The 21,841-nt window shown below is 40.3% G+C and overlaps 1 protein-coding gene across 2 annotated transcripts in view; it reads right to left on the reverse strand.

Annotated features, from left to right (window-relative positions):
• Positions 1–439: 439 nt before the first annotated feature.
• The window catches only part of LOC109084551 (probable JmjC domain-containing histone demethylation protein 2C), a 57,771-nt gene continuing 36,369 nt past the window's right edge, over positions 440–21,841 (reverse strand). Inside the window, exons 4-27 of one of the 2 annotated variants that reach the window (XM_042774369.1) lie at positions 17,461–17,566; positions 15,761–15,885; positions 15,533–15,664; positions 15,251–15,292; positions 15,052–15,163; positions 13,064–14,850; positions 11,697–11,851; positions 8,781–11,314; positions 8,097–8,316; positions 7,580–7,809; positions 7,325–7,477; positions 6,749–6,838; positions 6,510–6,634; positions 5,968–6,064; positions 5,528–5,685; positions 5,152–5,442; positions 4,492–4,660; positions 4,290–4,380; positions 3,542–3,672; positions 3,336–3,458; positions 2,775–2,914; positions 2,258–2,464; positions 1,985–2,116; positions 440–1,320 (exon numbers count right to left, since the gene is read on the reverse strand). In XM_042774369.1, coding sequence (XP_042630303.1) covers positions 1,222–1,320; positions 1,985–2,116; positions 2,258–2,464; positions 2,775–2,914; positions 3,336–3,458; positions 3,542–3,672; positions 4,290–4,380; positions 4,492–4,660; positions 5,152–5,442; positions 5,528–5,685; positions 5,968–6,064; positions 6,510–6,634; positions 6,749–6,838; positions 7,325–7,477; positions 7,580–7,809; positions 8,097–8,316; positions 8,781–11,314; positions 11,697–11,851; positions 13,064–14,850; positions 15,052–15,163; positions 15,251–15,292; positions 15,533–15,664; positions 15,761–15,885; positions 17,461–17,566 — 7,449 coding nt within the window. In that variant the 3' untranslated portion in view covers positions 440–1,221. The remainder of the gene's footprint in view (positions 1,321–1,984; positions 2,117–2,257; positions 2,465–2,774; positions 2,915–3,335; positions 3,459–3,541; positions 3,673–4,289; positions 4,381–4,491; positions 4,661–5,151; positions 5,443–5,527; positions 5,686–5,967; positions 6,065–6,509; positions 6,635–6,748; positions 6,839–7,324; positions 7,478–7,579; positions 7,810–8,096; positions 8,317–8,780; positions 11,315–11,696; positions 11,852–13,063; positions 14,851–15,051; positions 15,164–15,250; positions 15,293–15,532; positions 15,665–15,760; positions 15,886–17,460; positions 17,567–21,841) is intronic. The other variant, XM_042774370.1, reaches the window with a different exon arrangement.

Genomic DNA, 21,841 nt, shown 5'->3' on the forward strand with positions numbered 1-21,841 from the left:
TAGCATTAATGTGTCTCAGAGTTAAGCAGCATCTGTCTATACCCCACATTTACACTTTATAAAAGTGAACGTGTAAGTGAGGGGAGGTCAAGTCATATGGAAGTTGTTGTTTTTTTTACATGATCAGTGGGTTGTACAGTTTCAGTGACACAAAGATGTTAAATTCAGGTTTGTTTTTCACCCTCAGAACACTGGGATACTTTTGCATCGTTTTGTTAAAGCTTGAATCTGGTTATTATTCACTTCCATTATATTGACAATATACAGGAAGTTTTCTCTTAATTTCTGCTTTTGTGGTCTGAAAAAATAAACGCCATACAGCATTAGAACAACACCAGTTTCAATTTTGAGTGAACTATCCCTTTAAATAAAAACCTAGAAAACGGAGTAATTTTTTTTTGGACATGAATTCATCACATAAATGGTCATGACAGACAAATCATTTTTGATTATTCCATTTTTAATGGAAAATGTAAAACATCTCTTAAACTTCAATGTACATACAGTAGCAAACAACACATACAGCAAATAAAGCACACCATGTTATAGAAAATCATAATATATATTTATACAGTATATGTATATTCTGCTATTTACAAATTACATTTCAGCTGAAAATTTCACAAGATCTTATGTTTTTTAAACAAACAGAATAAACTTTAATTTCATTAATATTCTCCCTCTGCACAGTGAATATCTGCCAAACTGTTAATAATTTATTGTTGCTTAAACATAATAAAACCTGTCAGTTTGGCAGCTGCTGATGTGATGGAATGCCGCTATGATTGTGTTGGAATCGCTGCTCTCTCCAACTGTCAAAAACACAGCATGACACCAAGGTGAACACACGTCATGAATCTTTATCGCCTTTGGAAAACATGTATTTTCCCGTGTTGTTCTTTCTAATGGCCTTCTGCATGTGCGGCAAGTGGAAGCGACGGGCTTTGAAGTTCATTGCACCTGTTTGGAGAGCACAGTGTACTTCTTTTATCTCTCTGTTTATCGCTTCCTGTCCATGCAGGAAAACACGATGTGGAAGTTCAAACAGAGAATAAAATCAAAGAGAAGACAGTGACATCATAGAGGAAGTTACAGAACCTTGCAGAGTGTCCCATTTTGTTGGAATCAAGTCTAAGAACAGAGGTTTCTTCCTGGAGAATCTTGGGATTGTCTTTATGCTCCAAGGCTTTGAACAGAGGAGGAGGAGGAGGAGATGCACTGTCAGGACTCCTCCTGTGTGACATCGTCTGTGTTCTTCTTCAAATGGTTCCTCAATGTGGCTACAGCATCTTTCACAGAGTGATAAAAGATGTTCTTCACCTGAACAATAAAGAGGAATGAAAAGATATTGTGGATTCAGATTTTACATACAGATTTGAATTTTTACATATAAAATTATCAACTTAAAATAAAAGTGCAATAGCAATTTTGGCTACATCAAGCCTCTTATTACTAAAGGCTGGAATACACTATACAAATCTTAACAGATTTTAAAACACTAGGCCTCATACACCAACTTTATTAATGGTTACAAAGGAAAAACTGGACATTATACACTAAACGACTGAGGATAACACACTATCAGATGTTCAAATTGTCACAATGTGTGTTCTAAAATCTGCGCAAAATATCAAACATATTTGATATCCTCTAACTGGATGGAATCATAGTCTGAAGCTAGAAAATCTAAATCTGTGTCCATCATACACCATGCAATTTTCTGTAAAACGGTCAAGTCCAACTGACTAGCATAGACTCCACCAGACTGTAAATTTGGTCAAAATCCTGGAAAAAGTTGTGTAGTGTATTCCAGCCTCAAAACAGAATTAAAAGAATAAAGTGAGACACAATGCCACAAAACAAATGAACAAGTAATGATTTTGAACCCATGAGATTTCACTGTGGGTAGGGTTACCAGCATGATGCAGCAGAAATGGAAACTAAATGATCAACAACATAAGTCACAGTAGCCAGATGGAGGTACCTGGAGTTTGTCTTCATAGTTCACTTGGTCTTTGAGAGGGCGGAGCTCTTGGGTTAGATAATAGGAGTTGTGCGCATGTTCAGGAGACACAAAGTCCACATTCACTTGGATGCAACTGTGCAGATTCATCACTTAAAACACACAGCATGTATAAATACTGAATACTGAACTTCTGGTGGAGTGACAGCTTTAAGAAACCAGTCATCCTTCCCAAGAGCCCAGGACACATTGCTTTAGGAGGATGTAGCTGGTAATGTGAGTGTGGTAATGTACCTGGTGCAGGGCTCCAGCAGGGATGATAACAGCATCTCCAAGGAACTGGAGGAGTGTGCGGGTCTCTACGCTATATTCATCCTGTAGCCTCTGCCTCAGACTGGGGCTCAGATACCAGCCGCCTTCACGCAGGGGGTCAGCATCACTGTCCCACTCTGAGTCGGAGTCTGTCTCTGGATCCACTTCAGCCTGATGCTCAGCAGAAACCTGCGAACGCACACACACTGAAGCATGGATATCATATTCTCATTGATTGGGGCCGGGGGGGGAGGGGTTGTTTATTAAAACAGCAATATGTGTTTAGTGGACTAATTTTATCTAGATGGAATATAAAGCTACGTCGTCTTCAAAGCAATGAATGCTAATGGATGGTTTTCGGAGCATAAACAGGGAGAACAAAGGGCCCAAGACTGAGCCTTGTGGCACACCATACTGAACCAGTGTTATATCAAACAACTCATCCCTTACTAGCAAGTAAATACGTTCATAAACTTTACATGATCATGTAGTGTAGTACCTTTTGTAGAAACTCCTGGATCTTTTGTAGGTCTTTACTCATGTAGATGTGCCACAGAGCACCTGGTGTCTCATTAGGGTCTTTCAGTCGTTTCTTTACACTCTCATCCAGAACTTCTCCTTCCAAGAGCTTTAATACCCCTATCACAAAGGGTTTGACAGCCAAATTAATGCAATCTTACACACAAATTATTGCTCACAATATTCCATAAAAGTTCTTATGGTGGGATTTTAAAGAACACTAACAACTGTTTTATTTTAGCAATTTCCAAGACTTTAATTTTAACAATTTTCAAGACTTTTTTATTAATTTAGAAATTTTTTTGATTTTATTAATCAAAATTCATTTTTATTTTCATTAATCAACATTCAAATAATGATCTCATAAGAAGGCAAGGAATGATTTTGTACTAAGGAGTCTTCCTATTTTCAAAATCCATATACAAGATGTTTTTGCATGCAGATCCACCTTCCTTGCAATTAATTGTACTGTTAAATAATGTAATGTATATGCAAACCTACTGAGGCAAAATAAATATTTTAGAGGCAAAGGTCAATGTACCTGCTTTTGATGGGGCTCCGTTTCCTTTGGCCACCCCAACATATACCAGAATACTCATGGTGTCTGAGATTTCAACATGTAGATTACTGGTCCCGAAGTCTTGGGCTGGACATGTTGTTACACCTGAACAAACACAGGAACATAAGGTCCATTGCATAACAAAGAGCACAACAGCACTGTCAGTGAGTACAGGAAAGAAAGAATACCGTGGGCGCAGCAGAGGCGAGGACCAAGGTCGGGTCGAATGAAGAAGGAGGGCAGATGTGAGGCCAGGTTCAGATGAGCCTCGGGGTCTGTGTACTGTGGTACCGGCAAAGACTTCATCACATCATGATATCTGAGGTGGGTGAAAGCATTTGCATGATCAGATTTCTTTGTCTCAAAAATATCAGAAAAACCTCAGTACACATCAAGATGTGCTATTAAAGCAATGTGATTTTTTAAATTATTCTAAAAATATTATAGAATTATTATTACTTATAATGATTACAATTCTGTTTATTTTATAATTGTGTAATTTAAGGTGACTTGATGGTTTAATAACATTTTTTGAGAACTCGTTTACAGTGAATTTTATTTTTGTGATTTTAATTCCATTTCTTTGTTGTTTAAATAAAGAAATAATGTAGAATCTGATGGACCTGTGTGCAAAATAAAAAAGCAACCCTGCATTTTTAATTAATTTGAAGAATGACAGTCATTTAACATTAGAAATCTATTACTCTATTGAGAAATTCATGTGTTTTTGTTTCTGGAACTTGTTGCAGTCTTTTACTGCATGCCTGAGTTCCAAGCTTGAGAAGAGGTTTATTCAAATAGTGGTGAAAGTATATTCAAATCGAAGCATTAGCAGAAAACAGGAAGCATTAGCAGTACAAAGTGGTATTCAATGAAAATTCAAGTGAGGTCTGAAAGACAATATATGTTTCAAATGTTTACCAAAAGCAGCAGTACCTGGCAGGCATGAGGGCCAAAAACTCCTCCCCTGATGGCCAGTCTTTCAGTCTGTACACCACTGACTCCCCTTTATCAGATTTAGGTCTCTCTGTGGGTTACATACAGAACAATGCAAATATCATTTAGTGCACAGAGTCAAATAACAAAATCATATTCGCAAATTAGAATAGAAAGATAAGTACAGAAATTCTGGACTCACTTGACACATCTTCAAAACCATCCCAGAACTCCTTGACCTTGGAGTTTGTGATGCTCCCATCTCTGCAATTGTAGAGGTCACTATGGAGGCTGGAGAACTCGCGGCTGAAGTGCTCAGGCTTCCACAGATTAGCCTTCAAACTCTTGTGCAATCCAGAAACCAGCACTGGCTAAAGAGACATCGCAACAACTACAGCTTCAGAATCATACAATATGAAGTTTCTTTTTACGTTTAAATTGCAAATAAAATGTTTTCATACAAGAAGCTATTCCTAATGTCATTTTTTCAAATAATCAAAATTAGGGCTGCATGATTAATCGCATGTCATTGTCATGCGTGTTTCGTCAGTAAAGCCAGTTCTGTGATTAGCAGTAAATGTCCATAACCCGTTTTCAAATGGAGTGGCATTTACTACACAGAGCCATTTTTCACAGACAAGCTATGCAATATTGCGTTTATAACAGAATGCAATGGTTTCTCTGAAGTAATTAAATCCCAAGAGGTTTCATCCTATGCCAATCTTATTTTTTGTATTTTTTTTATTTTTTTACAGAAACTAAAACTGTAATTCAGTGGAACTTCCCATGACAGTATAATTTCCTTTTCCCCCAGTATCTATAGCGATATAGTTAATACTCCACTAGCGTGAGCAATACAAACCTGCTCCTGTATCCAGTACTCTTCGAACAGTCTTTGGTTGCCTTGGTGATGGTGATCTTTGAGCCAAAGCAGCCGGTGGTTCCCTAGCCATTCGTGAGGGACTATGGTGTGGGGATCAGCCAATGGGCTTTCATCAAGCTTTACCCCCTCTGGCTGCTGCCCCACCTCCCCCTCTGGCAGCGAATCCTGAATCAGTCCCACCCTGGCCATCTTTGTAGCCGGAATCTTATTTTCTACTACGGAAGCAATGATGTCATCCAGGATGTTGGGTACGCGAGTGCTTTGGACTACCTAAAGAATAAAGCATGAGTAAGTTTGTTACAAGTGTTAAAATCATTCTTATATTCTTGTATTTATGAGTCTGTATATATCTAACCTGTTCGGACAAGTTGTAAACTGGTGCAAAGGCACCTCCGGTGGACCCAAGACGTAATTTCCCAGCTGTGGAGGTCAAAAGGTCACGCAACGTTGATCCTTGTTCAGGGCTCATGGACTTCCCACTGTGAGCTTCCATTCCATCACACCCTGCCTTCTCTAGATTAATAAGAGGAAACAACATGTCAAGTGCATTTTATTCAGAAGGTACAATCAGGCAAAATGGGAAGCTACTAGAGGCAAAAACAAAGTGACAAATTCACAGCCTCACAAAACACTTCTGAGGTTTAATACACTATGTGGAGGAACATATTTTGCACCAATGAGATTTCATGGTGGGCAGGACTACCTTTATGTTGTGAAAAAAACACAAGCAACCAATAGAGTGTCTTACTGCACATTGCTTGTTGTGGACATGACTGGTTAGTAAAAAACTCTTACCTCTTTTCTCAGTCTGCGCTTTCACTGTGACATGCAAGTTCTTCTGCTGATCTGGGATCTGCTGGCTCTTCAAGTCACTCTGATCTCTGTCTGAAAGCTGAAGTCACACCAAACACTCTTTCATAAAATGTTATTCATTCAACTACACAGCTTCACACACATCTAAACATTCCTGTAGCCCAAGCAGAAGATCAGAGGATGTCCCATCCTGCTCCTGGAGGTCGAACGTCTGCAGGGTTTAGCTCCAACCAACCACTTTCAGTGAGTCTGAAGACCTTGATCGTCTCAGATGTGTTTAATTAGTTTTGGAGCAAAACTCTGCAGGACAGTGGCCCTCCAGGCTTGGACACCTTTGCAGCAGAGCCATGCCAAAGATATGGGTTTAATTCCCAGGTAATTCCTTTACTAATAAACTTTATACCTTGAATGCAGTGTAAGTCGCTTTGGACAAAAAAGTCTACCACATGCATAAATGTAAATGCAAAGAGGAACTTGCCAGGACATAAGTAAGCCAAATGCATAATGTGAAGTTGGCATCTTACTGGTGGGAGTCCATTGGTAGTGGCCGTGCTGGGGTTGTGGGTTTTGCTGTCAGTGCAGGAACAATGGGATGGGATTCCAAACTTTTCTCTCACTGAGTGCACAGACCTCTGCATGTCTGCCAATACTTGAAAAGATGGCAATGCACTACTTTAACTATCAGGTACTCAGTCAAAGGTGACAGAAAACAGGATGTGATGTTTAGATACATATAAGTACACAAACCTACACTTATGCTTACCTGTTTCAGGGACAATCTGAGTAGGCATTAAGTTCTTAAAGTCATGTGGCTGGTTCTTCACACATCGCACCCAGACATACAGTTCCTTATCTGAATGACAAAATATACAAATTGTTGGAAAGAGAATCACAGCCAAAAAAAACAAAAAAAAAACCCTGCTGAAAAGACCAGCATATGTTTGTTTTAAAACATTTTATATAGATTGCACTCACAAAGAGAAATTTATAAATGATGATATTTTAAAATAAAAATGTATTTAAAAAAAATTGTGACTAAAGAAATTAGATTTGATCAATTTAAATAAAAAAAAAAAAAAATCCATCAACTTTCTTATTCTGAAAAATTTTAAGTTTCTTGATTTTTTCCAAATTTTCCATGGTCATGGGAATCCTGTTAGCAAGACCATGTTGGTCGACAAACAATTCCAGCTAATTTCTTAACATGCTAGACCAAAACTAAACTAGTGTTAACCTGCTTGGACCAGAAAGGAAAGTCATGTTGGTTTAAGCTGGCGTTTTACAGAGAGGTGAAATGAAAATGGCATCCTGGAAAATCTGTGATGTATTTGCAACTGACCTTTGGCTTTCTTATTCTCTCTAGCTTTGTAGCAGTCCATGCAAACTACGAAGCCACATTTGTGACAAGCCCAGTGCATGTTGAAGAGAGTGGCCTCACATGCATCACACATCTCCCTCACACCTCTCACCGCTCGCTTCCACATGATCTGAGCTAGAGAAAGGAAAAGAGAAAGAAGACAGCAGTGCAAGGTGAAAAAGTCAAACTGACAAGGAATAAGAGACTGTGTGTATTTGTCACTCCACACAAACATACTGTCTTTCTTGACCCAGGTGAAAGCAGTGTCCTCTGTCTTTACGAGCTGGCAGAACTTGTCTCCGATGAACGTGAGGACGGATTTTGATGTCTCAAGGTCCATCTTTCTCCTCTTCTTGTCGTCCTCGTCCTCTGAGCTGCCTGTCCACACCGTAACCGCCTCCTCATCTGTCTGCTCAGACACCGAAAACCCATCCACACGGATAACACCGTTCCTACTGTATGACAGACTGAAGAGAGACTGGGAAGAATTAGTGTATGCATAAACTGTGCTGTTTGACTGATTTTAAAAAGACAAAAGTTCAGATGTTCTTCCATTAAACATTCGCAAATCATGGACGATTGTCATGTTTTAAAAAAACTTGTGTGCATGTCATTAAAGTTGGACTCCACAGTACTTGTACATGAGACTTGAGTAAATATTGCACCAATGATGAACCAAATAAAACGTAAATGAAGTGCATCACAGGGAGTTCACATATGTCCAAGAACAGTGCCAAAAGTATTAAAGACTGACCGTCGGAAGTAGTAAAAACGGCAGAAGACTGGTGAGATGGCAGGCTCCTGAGATTTACGTGAGCGATCCAAGCGACACTCTCTGCACTTCTGCACGTTGGGCCCAAACTCTACACACGAGTCGTCTTGTAAGAACGCTTCTCCAGTTTGCTTGAGCTTCCTCACCTTCCTCCAGTCTTTCAGCACAGAGTGAGGGATGCCATCTAAGACGGAAATCTGAGCTGAGTACACATTTGTAATCTCAGTGTCAGTTTGAATATGCATGATTTGAATTGTCATTACCTCCGTTCTCGGTTCTGAATGCCATGGTGAAACTGACACTCAATTACATTTTTGGCAAAAACACACACTATGCATAAATGTTCAGCCAGTTAAACAGCTTGTTTAAACAGAACTGCTATAGGTTACAACACTGAATACTGCAAAGGTATTTTCCCTTTCATATTTTCTAGGCATTGGAGAATAATCTTTTATAAAGACCATCCAGGTCTGAGATGACTCACAACATTACAACATTTGATAAAAAAAGAAGTACTAAAAAAGCCATGACTATGACTATATTTGACTCAAAATATAATTGATACTCATTCTCTGGAGAAAATGAATGGGAGTTTATCATCATTAATACCAATGACAAAGATGTTCTAATTAATAACATTTACTTTGGATCAAAACAAAAACTCACTGCTGTTAGCGAGTCTCTGCTGAGGCTTATCTTTTGCACTTTGCAAAGTTCCACTGGGTTTGGCCTTTTCCTCTTCTTCCTCCTCCTCCTCCTCCACTTTCTTCTTCTGGTGGTCATTCTGCTTGATTTTAAAAGAGGACTTAGACTGCCTTTTAAACCTCCGTCCTGATCCACTTTCATTGCCGGAGTCTCCTCCACTCTCACTGTCACCACTGGACTCTAATGGCCGTTTCTCGCCTCGTTTCTCCCTCTCAGGCTTCATATGTACCGGGGTTGATCGTTTTTCAATAGATTTCTTGTCCTCCATGAAGGACTCCTTACCCTCCAGCTTGCCATTTCTGTCCAAGACAGGTTTAACATCCTCCAAGGAAGACTTCTTGTCCATTGTCACTGGTTTCTCATCGGCCATGACAGATTTTTTGTCCTCTGAATTGAAACTTAGAGCATTACTATTAGACATCCTATCCTCTAAACTAGGCTTCCTGTTGTCTTGAGCAGTCTTCTTGTTCAATATTTTGGACTTTCTGCTGTCTAGGGAAGAATCTTTATCCTCCTGACTGAACCCATTATCCACCAGTCCATTAACTTTCTGTTTGATTGGCACAGATGTGTTTGTGCTGCTCAAAGTTACAGCTGTCTTAGTGCCATCTACTGTTTGGGAGACCGTGCTGTCTCTGTCTTGCTCAGAATGGCGGGTCAGCCAGGCTTTTTTCAGTTTATGGTAGTTGTTCTGACCGGAGTGAGACTGGTTGGTTACGGCCAAAGCAGGTGCCTGCTCATTGGTTAGCAAACCTTGTTTGGTTGTTGGTACAGGGCTGGAAGTCCCTGATGCTAGTCGGAGACATTCAGAAGAACTAGTGTTGAATACAGACGCTTTTTCTCTTCCTGAAGCATGTGCAGAACACACAGGGTGTGTAGTGAGCATAGTGCTAGACCCACACCTGCTATTTGAGAGGTGAGGGGTATGATTCATAGCGTTTGAAGGATGTGTAGTGTGCTGAGGCTGGATCGTATACATGTTATGTCTAGATTCAGCAGTAGCTAGTCCAGCTCTGTGTTTCTTCAGATGAGGGAAGTCTCTAGAAGTGCAAAAAGAGGTGGGAGAGGACTCCATCTTCGGTTGAACAGCACCACTATCTCTCCTCTTGCAGTATTCTGCAATTAGTTCTATTCTAGAGTGTGTGACATTCATATTTGTTAAGGGGTGACTCGGTTGAGCTGTGTTAATAGGTTTAGTTGTCATGTTTATGGGTGTATTGAGATCTCGCTTTTGGGCTGTCATGTTGATGGGGTGAACAGTATCCAGAGGGGTCCACAGGACACCTCTCTTATGCTGAACACTGCCCTCCTTTGAATGTGGGTTGGACAAACTTTCCAGTGGTCTTATGTAGCCGCACTGCATTTGGGAAACTGAGCTGTCAGACACTGTGTAACTTGTATGTGTGTGATTCGTTGGACGTACAATGACTGATGCAGTGGCTGACTGTGGTTTGACTACACCTCCATTTGTTGTGTGCCCACCACCAACTTTCTCTCTGCCATATGTGACTCCACCCCATTGGGTATCGTAGGGTTGCAATGGCATTGTTGATTTCTCTGGCACAGGTCTTTTCCCGTCTAAGGCGACATGTTTGAGTTCAGGCAACAAGGTAGGTGGCCTCTGTTGCTTCTGACCTTTTCCTGGCAAGCTCATTGACTGAACAGGTGTGAGAGTAGGCGGGGAGAATCTGCCATGTCCAGAGTCTTTTGAAACCACATTGGTTGGTGCCGGAGGGTGAAAAATAGGGGCACGGTGGAGTAAAGGCACGTTGCGTGGAGAAGAGGAGACAGAAATGTGAGAAGAGCCTGGCCCCCTTCTCTCAACAGCCGCTATCTCTACTGCTTCCAAGGAAGATGCTTTATGAGCCAGCTGCTCTGTGATCTTTCCCAGAAGACCTTCCTTCTCATGGTGGCGTTTAACAAGAGGCGGAGGTTTGGCTCTCAATGAGACCTGTGAGCTGGAGGAAGGGGCAACTGTGTTGCTGGCACTGAGTCTCTCATAGAGTTCTTTGTTGGCTGGCACTCTGCGTTGTGGAGGCTTGTTCTCCACGCTGTTAGACAGAGACGCATAGTAGCTGCTCGGAGTGAGGGTGGGGGTGGGATGGGCTGACTGTGGCCGGGGAGGTAGAGTGTGTCTGAATGCATGCACATCTCTCTCTCTGTCTATCTCTCTCTCCCTCTCCTTTGAACAAAGGGCAGATGTGGGGTCTCTAGGGTATCTTGGTTCCCTATCCGAGCCCAGTTTAGCAGTGAATGGTGCCACCTCACTGCTCTCCAGAAGAATGCGGCGGTTCTCTTCCTGGTAGCGGTTAGGTCTCTCACCTGTGAGATCATAAACAACAAGTGGCTGTTTGGTACGACTTGGGGATGACTCAAGGGTGACTGGGCAGTAAGTCTGCCCATTTTTGCCCGCTGCTGTGCGGAGACGCTCCTGTTCAGACTTGAGGTGAGTGTGGCTGAGTGTGTTCTCAGTGAAAGCTCTTCTATCCAGCTCTCTAGAAACAAGAACAGCAGGAATGAATGTGGAAGAGAGCTTGCTGTAAAGGTCAGTATGTCTGATGAGTAAGATTTAATTGACCATGGACCATAGGAAATTAATTCAAAATTAATGCATAAAATTAATGCACACCCGAGGTTGGTGATGTGAGTTTTAATAATTTATCAGGTCAAGTCTTGTTTTAGACCATCATTACTAGTTTGTAAAGTATGTGGTGAACTGATATGACAGTGTAATGCTGTTAATAAGCAGTTATAGGAAATGGATAACACCCAACAGCGTCTGTCAACCCATTAAAAAAGCAACAGTGTTGTGTTATTTAAGGAACAAAAATGATATAAAGTGGAAAAAGTGTGTGTAGAAGTTAGCTGAAAACTTACTCTATGGTTTTGGAGGAGAGTGTGCAATGCTGAGTGCTCCTACACACTCTCTGAGGGTCTGCACTGGAGGGTCGGATGGGCAGTGGGGGTTGCAACCCTTGACCATCTGCATTAGTAACAGGGGTGGGCTGAGAAATCCAAGGGCTTGGGGTGTTCTGTTACCACACAGACAAACATACAGTTTCACACAAATTTACAGGACCTGTTTTGGTTTGAAAGAAAGATGAATCTCTATCTAACAAAGGACACCAAAGCTTAGGGAGATAAAAATAAATAAATAAAATAAAATGCAATATGCAAGGACATAAGTCAATCCCTTCTTAAATAAGAGAACTCTTTGAGTGTACACTCTAACACACATTGAGAAACACAATCTTGTTTATATCCATAGTACAAGTAAAGATGAATAGTGGGTTATAGACGACTCAAGGATGCCCTGATACCACATGAATAAAACAGAGAAGGAGTGAGTGTGTGTGTGTGTGTGGGGGGGGGGGGTTTCTTTTCATTTTCACAATCAATTGCCTGTCACAATTCAAACAACCCACTGCAATATATGTTCATAATACCATAACCTGCCTCCTGATGCTTTATCTCGGCTTAAAAGCTAAACCAGTCAAATACAACCATCATTGACTTGCATGACATCCTTATAAAATCCAGAGGAGCCAGGATAAAACCAATTATGTCTATAGCAGAATTAGCAGAAGAGGAGCTCTCTTCCAGTATGCACACCTCAGGGGATATGCTCTGCTTCGTCTAGACGTCTCCCTGACAATCAGAGGTTTAGCCATGATCTCATAAGTACCATAACAACTACACAAATATCATCATCTGTATACACAACAACACCATGAATAACACAAAGCATGTGCTACCAAAACAACTTGTTGCAGTGATTACAATCTTTTTAGACTCAAAAATGCTTAAAAATCCACAAAAAATGTTTTTTTTTTTTTTTAATTGCTATGACTGTATATGATCCACCTATTTTCTAAAACCCTTATCCAACATCTAAGGTCGAAGGCAGAGAAACATCCAGGATTGATGGGCAAACCATCACAGGGCAAACACACACAGACATCTAAACTCACATCTAAGGACAATTTGGTGTCCAATTTACCTATCTTACATGTCTTTGGATTGTCGGGGAAACCGGAGCGCTCAGAGAAAACCCACAAACATGCAAACTCCACACAGAAAGGCCTTCTGGCTACCTACTGAACCACCGTGCCAAAGGAGTCACATGAGCAAGCTCTTTATATGTCGGAGCAACACACTCAGTGCCACAGCTCTGACCAGGCTTAATATCTTAACTGACTCCAGAATCTTGATTGTGCATGCTAGAAGTGTGTGAGGTCACTTACACTCATCATGCTGCTGTCAGAGATGCCAGCACCATCTGGGTGTGTCCATTTGGATGCTTGCAGGCCCAGACCAGGGTAGCTATGGGCTCCGTTGGGGAAAGGAGGCCACAGGAGGGGATAGAGACCAAGAGGTGCCAGAGGAGCTGCACCAGAGGTCTGGCCCAGGAGAGACGGGTTCCCTGGAAGGGCTAAAGGATGGTGGGGAAGTCCCAGGGCTCCGATACGAGGATGTCCAGTCAAGAGTGAGGCAGACCGGGACAGTGCAGGCAGGAGGGACGGGAGGAGGTGTGGATGAGGGATGGTTGAGTGGGGTGTGCTCAGGGAGCAGAGGGGAGGCTGGGAGTGGAGGGGAATGGGTGAGAGTTGTGCAGGGTGAGGAGAGGGACTGAGTAGCTTGCTGTTGGAGGAAACAGGCGTAAGGTTGGGAGAGCTGGAGGAGGGAGAAGGCATCTTAAGGTGGTGTTTGGGGTTTGGGGGCGTGTGTGGGGGCTGATTGTAGGTGGGGTGGGTATCAAGCTCCGTCCTGATTAACGCAGGGTCTCTGTAGATAGTGAAGGGCTCCTTCCTGTCCACAATGAGGGGACTTTTGGTGGACTTATCAGGAGTAGGAGTGCGATTAGGCATACGAGGAGGAGAATGTGTTGGGGTTCTGGATCGATTTGGGGTTGGAGAAGGGGTCTGAATCAGTACTGGAGTTGTGGAGCAGGTCACTTTGGGATTGGGTGCCATTTTAAGGCTGCTAAGAGTTCTGTCCACAGATTTAGTCAGAGGAGCGCCATCCTTCAGCAGGCCCATCTCTAGAGATGCATTCTGCTTCTCCCTGGACATCACCCGTAGACTCTGAGGTTTAGAAATGATCTCAGGAGAGGAGCAAGGACTGGTGTGCACACTAGGCTTGTGGGTAGCTTCCAAGGAGATTACAGGTCCATATTCTGCATTAACAGCTTTTGGCGAACAACTCTGTTTAGAATCCACATCTTCCTTTTTGTTGCAAGGTACAGCTGGAGAACGAGGCGGTGGTCCTCTAGGCTCCTCTTCTACTGGGACTGCAGTGTCACTGCTGGAGGTAATGGCCTCAGAATGGGGAAATTCTGACCTCCTGACCTCTGAATGGTTAAACTCTGACCCCCTAGACTCTGCGTGGGTGAACTCTGACCCTCTGACCTCTGGAGCAATCGTTGACAACTCGTGCTCACCTCGCGCTCCTTCACACTCCAGAGGTGATGCAGGTACCAGCACACATGTGGTTTCCATGGAGACCAGCTGCTCACTCTCTTGGGACGCCAGAAGCGCAGACACAGCCTCCGAGTCCTCCAGAGACGCCCCCTCACTCCTGCCCTCTATTCCTGTCATTACTACATCACCTTTCTCTTCTGAGTTCCCACCACTAACAAGAGCAACAGACTCGGGTGCATCTGTGCTACTGAGTGCTCCGCTGCAGGAAGCACTAGGGGAATTGGATGGAGAGGTTTTTACCATTTTCTGAGTCTCGTTCTCTCCTAATTGGTTGGGCGAAGGTTCTCCGCCTCCATGGGAGGGCTGAACCTCACAGTCCAATGGCCTCTTTGAAGTGTATTGCTGATTTGGCTGTCTCTTTGATCCTGAATCCAAGGATGAATCCTGCACTCTGCAGCTGGAATTTTCGGAATCGCTGTTCTCTGACAGGTCAGACACACTGCCTGCTTTCAACCTCTTTAACCCACATCTATTTCTCTTTTTGTCATCTTTTTCCTCATCTTCTTTCCTCCTTTTTCTCTCAACATTGCTGTTTTTAGATTTGGAAAAATCTAAGAAAATAACAGATCAATAATGCTGATTTTAAAAAAGTTACACAGCCACTGTAGTACATGTAATATTCTCATTGACACTTTGAAAAACTCAGCACTCCGTATCAAGCTAATGCCATAAATCTGAATCCAGCTAGATGTAATTTAACACAGGTGGAGCTCCTAATATCATCATTACGATTATCCATGGCTACAGCTCACCTCTTCCCTCATCACTCCTCTTTTCGACCCTCATGCATTCTTTTTCATCCTCTTCCATGCTGCTCTGTGTGGTCATCTCAGAGTGCTGCTGCACTGGCCTGGAGCTGCACACCCAGCAGAGAGACAGAGCATGTTTTGTAACTAGAGGATGTATATGTATATTGCTGTTATGCATTTGGAAATATTTTAAAGACTCTACCTGGTCATTTGTTGTAGTGTTGTTTGATATGCTTCCTGTGCCCTGGAAGCAGATTTAAAAGATAAAAGAGGTAACGAAGACACAATCAAACATTTAATTTAACTAACTGAGGACGTGTCATAAACTTCTACCCCTATAAGTAAAAGTATCCCTTTTTTTCCAATGAAGACATGCCCCAAAAATGTCTCCAAAGAAAGGTTTTTTCATATCTGCTATACTTTTGGGGACAATTTTGTTGAAAAATTAGTATGTGCACACAAACTCACAACATAAAATACTCACAGGAAAAATCCTGTTGATCTTGGTGATATGTGGTTTGCGTTTTGAGTTGTCTCCCATCAGCAAGGAGTGGGTGATTTCATCCAGCAACATCATCTGAACCAGCGATGGATCTACATTCACAATCTCCTGAACCTTTTGAATATTAAAAAAAATCCTTCATGTAAAACACATTTTTACATTATCTTACCATACACAGCCTGATATATTTGTGTATTTATGTGGCCTCACCTGGTCAGTCATGACAGCAACAGTTCTGTTGTTCTGGTCTTGATGTGTGATGACTCCAGACAGCCACTGGGTTTTGGACTCCTGTCTGAACACTTTTACTCTCAGGCCCTTTAGAGAACAAGCACCTGTCGCATAAAAGCAAACATCACACACATCAAAGAACTACCATTCATAACACTGACCTAAAAAACAATGACCCTCTAATCCTCAAATCACCATGGAGATCAAATCATAAACACACTCTTGATGACATGTTAATTCATGCATTAATCAAATCCTTATTTGATAAATGTGGATGAGCCAAGTTTGACCCATAAAATAAACATAATATAGTATGATGTGGCAGCATTCATAACAATGCACCAGTACTTCACATTATTGCACCAGCAAGGTAAATAAACTACACAACTTAGCAGAAGAATTAGTTATGATTAATATGAATAAAATGAATTATACTTTTGTAATATTTCTGTTGGGACTTTTTTACTATATTGCTTTCAACATTGTTTTAATGCTAAAAACACTCAGCCTTGCCCAGTGATGCATGGCATCTTGTGGCTATTTGCCATCTTTAGACTGTAAAAAATGCTTTAGACTAAACTCTAACTGAATGAGCCATATTCAAAAATGTGATGCACATAATTTTGATTCTATTTGAAGATGGCACATTCACATTGCATCCTAACCAGACACAATGCAATGCATTCTAGCAACAAGCAATTTGTCTGTAAATACCAGACAACAAAAGCAATCAAATATCTTAATAAGCCAATAAGCAAGCACGGTCTCACACTCATCACAAAGTTTGTAGGCCTATTTAATAAAACATAAACCGTTTTAACATGATTAAAAATACACACTGGCTACATATTTAAATACAACTTTTGTCATGGAATGCACTTGCTTGTTCACATGGATATCACAGTTTTAACATTCTTGTTTCCTTTTTTTCAAGATCCGAGGTAAATGATACATTGTCACTTTCAGTATGCCTATTACAGTCATGCACAATGATTGAACTACAATTAAACCGCTTTAAGATTATACAATGCACATAATCAGCACCAGAGATTATTATAGTGATTAGACACAGTTTGTATGGTATGTTCTTGTTCCCAGCCACAATGTCATAGGAATTGAAAACATTTCTAAAATAAAATTGCCTTTTATTTGTTGTGTACAGCTGTTAGGACAAAAACTGTGATTAACATGGCAAAACCTTTTATTGTGTTGTTTCAGCCTCTGGTGTGGGGCTGTGTGGACTTTGGCAGAATAATTTTTTATTTTGATTACTAATAATAAATTACATTTAAACCGAATAATCTTTTAACGTTTTGCAGTAGTATTTTTAACATTTTGCTCTTCCTTGTGTTGTGCCTGAGAAAATCATAGTAATGGCCTCTGGTGACTTATATCTTTATTTAAAACCAGTCATGAGTGCTGAGCGCTGATAAACAGATATTGAATTTCCCAAATCCTCTGTGTACTCAAGCAGACAGAATATATTGAGCAAAGATGTTTGACAGTAAGGCTTCAAACAGTCAACTCCAAGTTGATCTGATTTACTCAAACTACCTTATCAAATGCTAACACAACACATACACCACAAACAAACCAAATCACAGGATTCTCACACAGATCAGCATCACAAAGATCTTTCCTATGAAGAATGGAAGCAGAGAGAATGTAAGCTAGAATACCTTGCTGAAGAATGTTCTGGAATTGGTTTTGTTTGAGCCAGGCCTGGACCTGTTCCTGCAGAGACGGATCATCTCTCACAGCTGCATTTCCACCGTCCACTTCATCCTTTAACAGCAAAACAACACAGCTTGAAACAAGTACTGGCTCTCTTTCCTTCTTTGAGGAGTGCTAAAAAATTTATCTGCTATGATCACACCGAAGGCTCCAAAAGAAAAGATGAAAGAAAGCAACAGTTGCACACCAGACAGCTTCAGATGGGGGAGGGATGTAAAGAGAGGCAGCGAACACACGAACACACACACACACACACACACACACACACACACACACACACACACACACACAGAGAGAGTACTACACATGGCATTACTCATCCATGTACACAATAGACGCACCTCATCATCGTACACACACATAAGACTGGAAATTATGTAACGGTAGTGTGCGAGGGATATTTAAGCTGAACTGCAGCTGAACTCCCAAAACCTCTGCCTGTTACACACACAGAGCGAATAAACACAGAGGCTACATATTTCCCAAAAAATGTAAAAAATTACATCTCTCTCTGTCACTTCCATCCAGTACCAGACAGAGATCACGAGTCCTGACACATACACACTGTCTACTCACCTGGCATTTTTCCATTTTAAAAAGTTTTTTCCCCCCTCAGGAATAAGGTTTATTTTTTGCACTTGACCATTTTTTTTTTATTCTGCTGAATGTATGTGAATGAAAATAAAAAATGAATGTATTATTTTTAATTAATACATTCATATATTATAGATATATTATAGATATATAAAATAGATATTATTTAATTATTATTTATTGCATTTATTATTTATCATTAATTATTTAAATGTTATAATTCATTATAATTATAAAATATTCATTACAATAATTGTATTTTACTGTTATGTTCTACTATATTAATTAGTTAATTAAAGCACTTGGGATTGAGAAAAGACAAGACTTTTTGTGAGCAGTCAAATCCAGTCACAGTAATCAGCGCTCTTGCTTTCTCTTCCATCAGTCTTCATCTGGCTAGTCTAATGTCCACTTTCTCCTCTGTGACCCATATACGACTGACCCCTGAGTCTGCATCATCTTCCCTCCCTCTCTCTCTCTCTCTCAGACACACACACACACACACACATATATATAAATACAGAGGCTCAGGTTCAGGGAACAGAAATCTTTCACAGCAATACTATGAACTGTTGTGACTTCCAACTGACATTTACATAAAACTCTTAAAGACACAGCAGCTAATAATGACCCTGTCTCTGTCAGAGAAACATGGTCAAGAAAAACTTGTCTAAATTGATAAATGTATATGTATGAAATGACCCCTTTAACAGCTATCAATCATGTCTTCTGTACACTATCATTATATAAAGTCTAAATTATTTCAAGAGGTCTTAAATTTGTGGACAGAAATAATGGAATCGTGATATGGCCTAATGTGATTTTTAAACACTGAACATTTCAAAGTAAAAACTGTGCTGTTGTGCATTCTACAGGGTTGTGGTTTCAGAACAGTTCGCAATCAATGACAAGCCTACATTCTTATGATCTACTGTTTAAATCATACCTGCAAACTCCTCGTCTTCTGGATAAGTTCATCGTTCTAACAAGCGCAGCTACTTTGTATATATTTCTGCTGTTCCATAATCACCACTTACTATCAGAGAGTGAATATGAATTTTCAATCATACATTTTAAATGAATATAAATAATGTATCATTTTGACTGATACCTTTTCTTTAAAATGGTTTAAAGGCTGAAATGAGGTTTATCATTTTTAATCTTTTTGTTTTCATCAAATCCTGTATTATTTGAACTATAAAGTTGCCTAAATTGTCTTTTTTTTATTTATTTTTTTACAGTACATGGTATCAATATGGTATTAATGACAAAACATTATTAACAAGAGCTCACCACAGTACGGCAACGAGATCTGTTGCTGGCCAGCTGTGTCTGTGTGATCCGTGTGTGTGTGTGTGTATGTAGAGTTCTAATAATATCAGTGTGTGTGTGAAAGACAGAGCGAGCGGCCATCTCTGATTACTATCTGCCCTTGCATAGCAAACATAAGGCGTGTGTGTGTGTATGTGTGTGTGTGTGTGTAAGAGAGCAGACTGCATGAGAGAGGGGAACGAGAGAGAAGGAGAGCAGGACGGAGAGAGAGAGCTAGAGAGAGAGAGAGAGAGAGAGAGAGAGAGAGAGAGAGAGAGAGAGAGAGAGAGAGAGTGTGAGTGTGAGTGTGTGTATTACTCATCCGTGCTTCAGTTCTCAGGACGAAGGGAAGACATGATTTATTCATTTACCCGCAGGCAGGTTTTGATCTCTCTCTCTCTCTCTCTCTCTCTCTCTCTCTCTCTCTCTCTCAGGCTCAGACTGTCTTTCTTGTCTTGCTCACACAAACATACACAGTCTCTCTCTTTCTCTCTCTCCCCCTGCTGTTTCTGTGCCTCTCTCACCTCACACTCTATTTCTCTCTTGGTCTATAAGGTTTCAGAGTCTCACACACACACACACACACACACACACACACAAGCAGCTCTGCTTCACTGGCCTTTAGGAGGAGGGGTAGCGAATGAAGGAGGAATGAGAGAGGAGATAATAAGACGGGGGATGAGGGAGGTGTGATTAGAGAGAGCGTTATGTGGGCAGGATGAAGGGCAAATTGAGCTAATGATGATGGTAAGGTTAATTAGTGTTAATTAGCATGTTACAGCGTGGCTTTCTTTGATTGGTGGGCTGGTTTTCCTGCTTTTAAACTTCACTAAACAATCTGAAATTTACTCACTCTGTCAATCAAGACAGACACACACACACACACACACACTATCAAACTTACTACTCTGAAAACAAAAGCATCTCTGCATTTCTCTCATACATATAGAACACACACACACACACACACACACATTATGAGATCAAAATCTCATTAACTACTAAACATAGACACATAAACAAGATCTAAACTTGACAGAGTGCACACACACACACCTCAGCTGACCTAAACGCATGAGAAATGAGATAAAGGCACGAATACAGAGAAACCCAGTGACTCAAACATACTCCAGAGGACATGACTCACCGCAGGACAGAATGAATACAACACTGAGAAAATTAGATCTATCATAAATACATTTCATTTATTCTGTTTACTCTTTATCTAATTTAGCAGCACATTTGGCTGTTTTAACTAAATATTGTCTGTCACTGTGAAGGCTGTGTTAACGTTCATGTCTGTCTTTATGACAGCTGCTTTATTCACAAGAGAATGAAATTATCTCCATTTATGGTATTAATATTGAATCCTCGTCTTGAATATTTCAGGTAAAATTCATGTAGTTTACACAGTAGAGTATGATGCTAACAATACCAAGGCCAAGAGTATGATTCCTAGGGAATGCATGAACTGATATTGAATGCAGTGCATGTCACTTTGGATATAAGCATCTACCAGCTGCATAAATAATGAAATGGAAAGTGAAGCCTTATTAACAACATGCATGACATTCTGTTGACAGCCAATGGCAATCATACCTCAGTATATAAAAACACAGAAATGTATTGACACTTATGTACTTACAATATATGGGGTAAGCGTACAATAGTTAAGCTTAACCCAGTAATATTCCTATAGTTTGCATGATGCATGCTATTCTAAAGCAGGGGTTCTAAACCTTTTCATTAATTGTAAGGGCCAAAAGCAAGCTTTGTAGGCCACATATAATCTGAGTGTAAACACATGTCCTCAAAGTAACCAGGTTTGATGTAAGGAAATTATACAACAGTTTAATATTATTTATAAAACACAGGCAAAAACACTTAAATTGACAGTACATTACTTCCGTTCAAAAGTTTAGGGTCAGTAAGAATTTTATTTTATTTTTTTTACATTAAATTAATACTTGCAATGATACATAAAATTTATAAAAAGAAAAGATTTTTACATTGTTACAATTTTTTTTATTTCAAACAAATGCAGTGTTTTTTTTTAACTTTCTATTTAACGAAGAACCCTGAAAAAAATGTATAATGATTTCCACAAAAATGTTAAGCAGCCATCTTCAACATAATAACAAGAAATGTTTTTTGGGCACCTAAATACATTTGAAACAATTAAAAATGTTATTACAGTAAACAGTTATTTTAATACTCATTATAATTAGTAGTTAGTTATTAAAAACACTTATTAATTATAAGTATTTTTGATTAAATAATTGCAGCTTTAGTGAGCATAAAAGACAAAAAAAAATATTTTTACAAAGTTGATTGCATGTCACTTTGTGCTACAGTTGTCTGTGAGCCACAGGATGAGAACCAATAAAGAAAAAGTGCCATTAAACACTACCATCATGGCCT

Source organism: Cyprinus carpio, chromosome A17, assembly GCF_018340385.1.
Source record: "Cyprinus carpio isolate SPL01 chromosome A17, ASM1834038v1, whole genome shotgun sequence".
NCBI lineage: Eukaryota > Metazoa > Chordata > Actinopteri > Cypriniformes > Cyprinidae > Cyprinus > Cyprinus carpio.